General features: G+C 53.9%; 1 protein-coding gene across 1 annotated transcript in view; it reads left to right on the top strand.

Moving 5' to 3' along the window:
• Positions 1-4897: 4897 nt before the first annotated feature.
• The window catches only part of LOC104276916 (nuclear receptor corepressor 2-like), a gene marked incomplete at its 3' end in the record, with an annotated part of 31605 nt that continues 26563 nt past the window's right edge, over positions 4898-9939 (top strand). The window contains exons 1-2 of the mRNA XM_009873388.1: positions 4898-4981; positions 5305-5361. Coding sequence (XP_009871690.1) covers positions 4898-4981; positions 5305-5361 — 141 coding nt within the window. The remainder of the gene's footprint in view (positions 4982-5304; positions 5362-9939) is intronic.

Genomic DNA, 9939 nt, shown 5'->3' with positions numbered 1-9939 from the left:
CTCCAAAAAAACTGGGTTTGATGCAGTGAAGGCGGCGGAGGGAGGCAGCCTCGCTCTTGGGATTGAGTTGGTGGAAATCAATAAGATTAAATTTTAATTCGTTTTCTGTCTCGGTGCTTGTTCCTTCAAAAGGGCACAGCTATCTATCTATAAATTCAGCATTATGCTGTAAAATTGGAATTCAAAGGACTGTTTTGAACTTCTTCCACCCCCTGCTGCTGTTGTGTCTGAGCGGCGCGTGCTCCCAGCTATCCATTTACCCTCCTCAAATACCTTCATAAAGCATTAATGCCCCATCCGTAAATAAGAGAATAAATAAATGAACGCTTTTAGCATTGCAAAGTATAATCTAGCCGTTAACTACTCAAAGGCGCCGAGTGTGACTCAGATCCCACGGGGATTTTATGTCTGTATAACTCTGATTTTCTATGAACTCCTGATTTACATTAGAAAGGGAAGAATCAGGCCTGCATCGTCAGCATGAGCTGGTGCAGTAAATAAAACCTTAACAGTGAAACTGCTTTCGAGCATTAAATCTGCAGGATTTTTTTATTTATTTATTTTCAAATTCTAGTTCGTGTGGTAGTCAGGTTGGAGGCATTTCGTATTTGGTTGCTGAACGGACTGTGCTCATTTTGCTTGTGTTTGTGATAACTTTTATTCTGGGATTGCCTTATCTTGGCTTATTGATGCACGATGGGCTTTCAGGCAGTCCAGAAGGAAAACGGAAAGGTCTGAGGTTATATGTTATTAGTGCTTCTGCATGATAGCAGGATTTCCAAAAAGACAAAATTGAAACACTTAGCCTGGAGTCGTGGGCAATCTTTTCTTGAATTTTAAGGATTTTTTTGTTGTTGTTGTTAGGGTTTTTTGATGGTCCTGGTATCTGCCTCAGGGTCTGGAGATCTCAGTCGGTGCGTTGACTTAGAAGCTTTGTCCATGACTAAACCCAGCCCAGATTTATGTCCTGTGTTTTCAGGTCCTGGAAATAAAGGATGAGAAGTAGAGAACCCGGAGAGCGTTCCTTTCACGTCCCACGGTGCCGAGGCTCATCCCACCTGCTTTGTCGCGAGGGCAGCAAAGTGCTGCGGTGGTTTGGCTCTGGGAGAGAGGATGCTGAGGTTTAAAGGGGAAAAAATTAGTACCCGCAGTCGCAGGAATGAAAACCTTTCCCCATGAAACTGGCAGTGCCAGGTCATGGTTTGGCCCCGGCAGATCTTGGCGCAGGGGTGAGCGCCTTTAAATCCCCCCAGACTGTTTGCTTTCTGCTTCACGTAGTGAGGTGTCTCGCCTGAGGGTTTCCGTGATTTCTGCTGGCTTCAGCCACACTTCCCCCGAACTTGCTTTTAAACAAAACCCGTCTCCAGCCTGTTTGCCGTGCTGCTCCCGCAGCGCTGCCTGTCCCCGGCACAGGAATTTGTCCCAGCGCCGCCCCGTGTGCAGCTCTCCTGCCACCTCAAAACCACGGAGATGGCTTTGCTTATATCCTTGCAGGACATGCCTGGTCCCAAATAGAAACCCTTCCATCCCCTAGCGCGGCTGCCTGCGGGCTGCTATAAATAACCCCGGGAGCACGGTTCAGCTGCAGCAGCTTTGTGCTGCATGGAGCCACGGCTGGAGTTGGTCCAAGAAAATGCCGCCTCCTAATTTCAGATCCGCTTTCTCAAAATAACTCTTGTGTTTCCTTCTCTTCCATTTTTAAACTTGGCTTTAAGAAGAGCCCACGTGAAATCCCAGAGTCTCTCCTCCCCTGGTTTCGGATGCTCCGCTGCCTCGTGGGGTCGGTTCGTCATCCCCCTGGGAGCTCACGTGGCTGGGAAGTTGCTCTCCTGCCCTCTTCCCCCTCCCCGTCCTATTTTAAGTTTCTTCAAAGGAAAAACAAGGGCCTAAAGTTTGCTTTGGAAGCCAAATGCTTTTCGGGCGAGAATGGAGATTTTAGTCTGCAGGGAGGTTTTTGTTGTCGACAAAGATATCTTTGGCTCCAGGCCTGTTGGGGGAGCGTGAGATGGCGTAAGAATGTGACCTCCTCAGCTGTGCTCTGCCTGCCCGTACCCCTCCCCTTGGGGAGATGGGGAGGGAGGGTTTTGGGGGGAAGATGGTGCTGTTTGCCACATTTGCAGGTCCCCTTTTGCATCCTTGGGTTCTGCTCAGCGTTAGAGGTTCAGCTGCATTTCTTGAAACGCCTCGACCCACCCAAAAATGCACGTGAAGGACTAGTGTGTGATGGGATTCACCTCTTCATCTGAGACAGCTCCTGGCTAGCTGCGTCCCCAGGCAGGAGCGTGTCTCCCTGTGTCTGTCTGTCCCTCAGGATGAGCCCCAGCACGGTGGGAACCTTCTGCTGGGTGTAATACGTCCTTTCCAATTCTGCCGCCGGCTCTCACCTCGCTCTGCGTGGCCTTTCAGACAGCTCATTACGGTTCTGCTGTGATCTGATAAATGCAGCAAGGAGCATCAGCAATTACAGTGGGTGTCAAGTGTTAATTGGGCAGCTTTCAAGATAGAGGCATTTCTTTGTGTACATACAAAGATATGACGTGCTCGGAATAGTTTTCCCTCCTGTTCTTTCGTTCTGGAGACGTGTATATTACAGTTGGTTAATGCAAGACAAATTATGTCATTCTTCTTGATTCGCCACGTGTTCTGCCTATGGTGATTTGCCTCTGGGTTGTCTCATTAAGTTGTCTAAACATGGCAAATGCAGCAGCTCAATATCCTCGGCTGTTTCTCGCAGTTAATGGCGTTGTACACAGGGCCTGCAGCGGCATCGGTTCCAGAGCTGGGTGCTAAATTCGCTGGGGCTCCTCATCTTCATGGACCTGGTGGGAAATCTGCTTTAAGCGAAGGGGTCTCACGTGGAAGAGGCACGCACCCCATGGCAGGTGTGGTATTTTGTGAGCAGGGTAGATCCATGGCTGTTACCGTTCGGGCCACGTGTTGTGCCCCGTCGATCTAAAGCTCGGCGAGTGCTGTGCTTTGCAGACAGGTCCTGGTGCCGAGGAGCACTTTGCTTCCCCTGTGGGTCAGGTAAGGGCACTCCCTTGTTTCCAGTGTGGGTCAGGTAACCACTTAAAGTGCTACCTCGACACAAAGCTGGTTTTTCATGGAGGTTTGCTGGCTCTGACGTCCCCTGCAGCTGTTGCCTCTTGAGCGGGTAGCGGAATGGTTTGCTGGATACTGATGGGAATGTGAGGACTCGTGGTGACACTCCCTGACAATCGCAGCTGTTTCCCAGCATCTCCCGGACTTTATTCCCCGATGCACTTGCTCTCCAAAGTCCCAACTCCCAACTGGGATGTCTGCGCTTTCCCTGTGGTCCCTGCGAGCATCTCGCTGCCCGTCTGGCACCAGACAGACGCGTGTTGGCATCAGGCGGCACGCGGTAGTGCTGGAGCGAGCTGCTGAGAGCCAGGCGCTGGGGACACCTCTGAGCCCATGGTCCTCCTAGGACAGAGCAGGGACAGGGAAGAGGCCAGAGGGGCAGAGCAGCTCGCTGGGATGGGCTTCAGCTGCATTTCAGGCTGTGCCACAGCATCGCTAGCTGCTCCGCTTCTCTCTGCCAGCGTGTCCTTGCCTGTGAGGTGCACACAGCGATCGCGACATCTGGGATTCCCGAGGTGGGCAGGCAGGGATGCATTCCCAGCATCGCGCGACGTATGGCTGGGGAAATGTGCCTGCTCTGGCCCCGTCCTGGTTACACCTCCCATAGCATACTTGAAAAAAAAAAAAAGATGTACAGTAAACAGAGGGGCTGGAAGCACACCCTGGTCTCGCTGTTTCAGTTGTGCACCCAGGCTGGGGCTGTGGGCTGGTGACACACGCGGGGCCAACCCTGCAAAAGTGCTGGCAGATGAGGCTGTGTGGGTGTGCGAAGCCCCGGCGAGGAACTTGTACACCCACCAGCTGCATCAGTGTTCCTGACAACCAGCTGGTGGTGGTGAGTGGGGTGTAGGTGAAGCTTTTTGGAAACCCACCAAGGAGGGAGGACATGGGGACGAGCGATGTGCCAGCTTTAGAGATATCCCCTGTGCTGAGAACTTGGGAAACTCATCCTGCCGTGAAGGTGAGAGGCGCCAGTCATTAAGAGAGCAGTGTGAGACAGATCCCCAGTGCTGAAATCCCTTCCCAGCCCCGGGCGGGGTGTCTTCACCCAGGGTTTGCTACAAGGCAGGTCCAAATGAGGCTGCTGGGATGCCCAGAGCCCAGCCCTGGGGCTCGCTGGGATGCCCAGAGCCCAGCCTTGGGGCTCAGCTCCCATCCTGCACATCAAGGGGAGCTCAGGTGTTTATTGGGTTAGAATGTTGAATGTGCTTCAAAAAAGGATTTCCCCCTCCTCCTTACCCCTTTTCCAGCCCTGTGTTTAAATCCTGGGGAAGCTCAGCTCTGCCTGCTCCTCCGTCGCTCCTCTTTCAGGCATCTGAGGATTTTCTCTCCCCCCTACCCTAAAATAGCTAAAACTACGTATGTTATTGAAGAAATGCCCATGAAAATCCGTCTCCTTCCCTCCCTCACTGCCAGGTATTAGGCTTCACTGGCTCAGCCCTGTGGCCCGTCTACAGCGAGCTGGATTTATTGGACTGTCAGTAACCCCCCTGAAAAGCCTGCCTTTGCGAGGAAGTGCTGTTTACTGAAAATGTCATCTTTTATTTAGACTCCTGCTGCAGCCAGCCCATGTCTCTTTTTCAGGCCTGTTTAATTAGCAGCCTCAGCACAGCCTTGACACGTGTTCCTGGGTGGTTTTTTTTTTCTTTTTCTTTTTTTTTTTTCCTCTAATAAGCACTAGGTAGCTTGGCCTGGGGCAGAGAAGGGCTCCTCTGTGGCGGGGAGGGGAGGGAAGTGAGAGCAAGACAAGGAGCCAAAGGCAGCTCAAATCTAACGATCACATGCTCGTGAAGCGATGAATCCTAGAAAGGGCATCTCTGCGTTCGTGCTGGCTCACCCGCCTTCCTCCTCCTCCTCCTGGCACTGCGACTGTGCGGAGGTAACGGGTGCGATCCCTCGCCTGGCACCCTGAGGGACTGGGGGTCAGGGCAGAGCTCGGATGCATTAAAGATGTGATGAGGATGCATTAAAGCCGTGGTAACTCGAGTGCCAGAGCTCTTCGCCCGTGGGGGCTTTCCTGCAGATCAAGAGGCTGAGCTGAACCTCTCCACCTGCTTTCAGGGAAGGGTGGGATTTGTGGGAGCTCTGCGGAGGGTTGGGAAGAGGTTTTGGCACGGTGGGGGAGAGCTGAAGCCGAGGGCTGCGACTGTATGCGATGGCAGAAATAACTTTTCTCCTCCCTCCCCCCTTTCCTCCCTGCAGAAGAAGGCAGAGGCTGCCCACCGCATCCTGGAAGGGCTGGGTCCGCAGGTGGAGCTGGTGAGTGTTACCTCTGGCTGCGGGAGCGGGAGCAGGGCTGGGTGTGGAGAGGTCCCTGGGTGGCGAATGCCCTGGTGTGTGTGTGTGTCTAAACCAGAAGAAAACTGCTGGCCCAGAGCTGTCGCTGGCCCTGCACCAGGGCAGGAAGCGAAGTGGCCGAGATGAGTAATGAAACTCGGGCAGACACACACCCGGAGCCCTCTTCAGAGAGACAACCCGCAGGCTGCTTCCTCACCTGCGGCGCTGGGGCTGGGTGGTAGAAGGGGCTGCAGCGTGTTCTGCCTCCGCTCGGGATGCTTCATCTGCTGGTGACGGCCATGGCACCGGCCTCGTGGTGCTGCGTGGGAGGGATGGGTGCTGGGACAGCTCTCCTCTGTCCCACCCCGCTGCAAACAGAGGAGGGTGCTCAGAAAGCATAGCCCAGCCGCAGCTGCAGAGACCTGCAGGTACTGGGGACTCGGACCCATCTTGTTTCTGTCTCCCTCATGCGCAGGGAAGCTGAGAAAAACAACCTAGAATTAAATTGTCAGTTTGGGGCTGCCTCCTCATCCGGCAACATCCAGCTGTACGTTAAGCAATGGATTGCTGGAGGGGTGGCTGGAAACCACCCCTGAGGGGCTGAGTCCTAGAGAAGGGTCTGGGGAAGGGTACGATGCTGCTGGGAGGGTCGCAGGGGGACAGTCGTGGTCTGATGGAGCATCTCTTGCTGAGCGTCAGCCGTGGGGTGCGATGGAGGGAGCCGTTCATGCCGGGTGGGAGTGGGCAGCTCACACTCCTCAGCAGCTGTAATTCGGCCCTGGTGGAGGTGGTGCGAGTCACTGTCTTCCCCGGGTGTGTAAGGGAGAGGTCACGAGGGAATTAGTGCTTACTGCGACGTGTCAAAGCCCACTTCCGTGTTTGGGGAGGTAGCGCTCGTTATTTTTCCTTTGAGTCACCAAGGTCAAACCCTTTGCTCTCTCTCTGCCCTGAAGATCGGTAGCGCCTGGAGTTAGTGCTTCCTCATCCAAAAGCGGTTGCATTTCCTTTCCTCCTCACTCCTCCCCCCTTTTTTCTTTTCCCCCCTCTCTTTTTTAGTTTGCTGATGGCTTGTCCCTGGGTGCTGACACTGCACAGGGGAGCTATAGCAGAGCCTGATGCAAACCTTCCCTCTGTCACCCTGCCTTGCTCCTTGGCGGTCAGGGGAAACCTCTGCTGAGAAAACCCTGCAGAACCCCAGTGGGGCTCTGTGTGCCCCTCACCGGCTCTCGTCTATCTGCCCAGAGCGAGAGAGACACTTCCTATAGCCCAGCCTGCACATTGCGTTGGGCAAAGCAGCAGCCGGGACCTTCCAACGGCCTCTGAGAGACGAGATGAATAGTCAGATCTCCTTCTGAGTTGGAAAGAAAGCAGCTCCAGGAATGAGAGCAGCTCTGCCTGTGCTGCCCAGCATGCACGCCCGCTCCACAGGTGTCACACATGATGTCCGCCAGCCCCTGAGCTGTCACAGCCCAGAGGTCCCTTGCAGCCCAGTGCTAACCCCGTGCAAAACCTCTGCAAGGAGAGGTGGTGGCTGTCACCCAAGTGCAGGGTTTTGGATCGCCTGCTCAGACTGAGGGCATCTTGCTTTCGGTTGTTCAGAGAGCTCCAGTCACTGCGTTTGCAACAGCGATGGTGACGGATGCGCGTCGGCACGGCGGCAGGGCAGCTTGCCAGGGGCTGGTGGTGCGAGGCGAGAGGTTAGTCACGGCAGAGAGAGGCCAGGGGTTACCACAGCGCTGGCAAGCAGCAGCCGCGAGCAGGGCGAGGTGACACGGATGTCCCCAGATTCCTTTGGCTGTTACTGGTACCTCTCCATCCTGTCTGTTGGGCTTTTGGGCGCCTCTTCCCTGGCCCTCACATCAATCCTAGCGATGCAGAACGCACCAGTGTGCTGCGTGATCACGGCTGCTGCTTTCTGCTTGGCTGGAGCTCCTCTCGCTGACCTTGTGGTGGAAGTCTCCCCCCTGGATGCCCAGGGATCCTTGGGAAGCAGAGACCCAATTCGGGTCTTGGGAAGCTGGTGCTCCCGTCTGGGTCAGGAGGAGGTTGTGATTCTGGACACGGCTCGTTTCATCACTGCAGTGCAGCGGTACCATTAAAAAATGACCCCGTGTTTTCCCCAGGGATAAATGTCACCGAGATGTGTAGTCTGAACACTGCACTGGCCAGAAAGTGATTGAGACCTTTCATTCTGTTTTATTTTTAAAGAGCTTTTGGCAAATACAAAGCTTTTCCAGTAAGAGCTTTGCATTGCTATTATGTTTTCCTTAAATGTCACCCCACAGAGAAGTGCATTACATGTCCCTTACCCTGGAGAAACACTGCGAATCTTCTGAACATGTCACCTTACCCATCTAACCTGTCAGCTGCACATATGCTTACTCATGGAGAAGTTGTAATTCTGCGCAGGTTGCAGATGACTCTGAGGAGAGATGTGGTTTCCCAGTCCCCTGCCCTGTTGAGAATAAGGTTAACTATTTAGCCTGTGAGGATGTGGTCTCTATGGGGTAGGTAGAACTTGTCTCCTGGGCTTGCGCCACTGCATGGGCTCAGTTACGGTGCTGAAGCTGTGGCACAGATGGAAACCTGAGATGCTGGTCTCGTGCAGATCTTGGGTTTGGGTCCCAGAGTTTCTTATGTCTGAATATTTGGGCTTTTGTTTCGAAGTGATGTGTTCCAGTGCTTACCTGTTAACCTTAGGTTTGCTAATGAAGGATTTTGGTGGCTCTTCATATGATGAATAAGTAGTAATGGAAAAGAATCAGGAACATGTGGTGAGCTGAGGGGCATCGGGGCTTCGGTGACATCCACGTGCATGTGAACATCTTCTAACTCGGGCATAAAGCAAAATGTTTACTCCACCGCCTTCTCCCGGGAGCAAGGTCTCTGTGACTCGCCACATGCCTGCTTCTTCACTTTGATTTTTATGAGCACAGAGGGAGGAGAGGCACTTTTATTTATCGGTCCTTCCAGTTCCTGCAGTCCTCTTCCAAGAGGCGGTCACTGGTCAAGGCTGCTCAGCGGTTCCTCCAGTCGAGCCTTTCCAGGGTGACGGTGGACGTGATGCTCCAGAGCCACAGCGTGATTTTTTCTCTCCGAGGTGCAGATCTGCCTCTCTTGAGCTACGTGATGAGACGGGTGTCTGTGTTCCTCTGAGCTTCCCAAGCGTGAAGTGCACAGCCAGCTCGAGTCAGACCAGCAGATCTGAGAGGACTCGTGATAGAAATACCCCAGGGGAAGGGATGCCACTGAGAACACGTCTCCTTCTGGGGGAATTGCTTGTCCCTCTCATGTGCCCTGCCTCTGCCAGCACGGGATGACCGGGTGTCTCCGAGCAGACTCCATCCTGCTGTCCCCTTGTAGGATAGCAGATGCCCGAACGCTGCCGGCAGCCCCGCAGCCCTCCTGCGACACAGCGGTTCATCTCGCCACGTCTGTCTGTCTGCCTGGGCTCCTCTGCGTGCCTCTTCCACCTGGGGATTATGTGTCCTTTCCCAGTGAAAAGGGACATGTCCAAGGACAGCCAGAAAAAGAAGCTGATGACCTGCTGGTGCCCAGATGCCATGGTGAAGGGCTGCGGAGATTAGGGAGAGCTACACCCAATCTCCTTTTTGTGCAGATCAGTGTGGCTGTCCCAGGTGGCAGGGGAGAGGTGAGGCAGTATCTGTTTTTTACAGGGCAGTAGAGACAGGCTGCGTGGAAACATGAGCTTCTGTGCCAAGCACCTGTGACAGGAAGATACCACGGAGGAGATGAGAATAACACCTTCTTCAGGCTGGAGGGGAAAGGAACCTCCCTGTGGTTGCAAGTCCTGTCCTCTCCAGTGCTGCTGGCATGGTTGAGCAGATGTTCAGCAGATGTTTTGCTCTTTTCTTGTGTTTAATTTGAGATGAAATTGAGTGGTCCCAGGGTGTAGCCTCAGCCTTATGAGCGCCGTGGGAAGGTGCGCTGGTTTGTATGTAGCCATAGCCAGGATGCTGCCTTCAGCCAGGACCCTACCCGTGTTTGTCCACAGGTGTTAGGTGGCTCACAGCTGGTTTGGCGAAGGTTTGTGGATGAACTGATTGAAAACTTGGGCAATGTTTCTGTGGTTGGACAGGAGCTGCCTTCATTAGGTGCCTGGTTGCTGACGGTGGTTGGGCCATGGCAAACTTTGGGTTACCACTGTCTTGGATATGTTCGCACCAGCTTAGCCGATGACAAGAAGAATATCAAAGGGCTTAGTCCTGAGCCCTCTGTTAGCCTCCTTACATGGACACAACTGGTGGCAGCTCCTGGAGCGTGGCCTGAGCTGTTAATCACAGTGAGTGGGATCGAGCATGGTCTCTGTGGCAAATCTCCCTCCCAGAGGTGGGAACCTGTGCATCACTGGGCAAAACACGTCTTGTACTGGAGCCTGATGCCCTGTGGAGAGACAGACAAGGGCATCACTCTATGTACGGGTGCCAGGGAAGGACAGACGAGAGCATTGCTCCACCCATGGGTGCTGAGGGAGGACGGACAAGGGCATCGCTCCACGAGTTGGTGCCGGGGGACTGCGACAACGTTCCTGGAGCCTAA

This window comes from Apaloderma vittatum, unplaced genomic scaffold (genome assembly GCF_000703405.1).
Source record: "Apaloderma vittatum isolate BGI_N311 unplaced genomic scaffold, ASM70340v1 scaffold9837, whole genome shotgun sequence".
Taxonomy (NCBI): Eukaryota; Metazoa; Chordata; class Aves; order Trogoniformes; family Trogonidae; genus Apaloderma; species Apaloderma vittatum.
The sequence above is the reverse complement of the archived record's forward strand: the minus strand, read 5'-3'. Positions and strand labels throughout refer to the sequence as shown.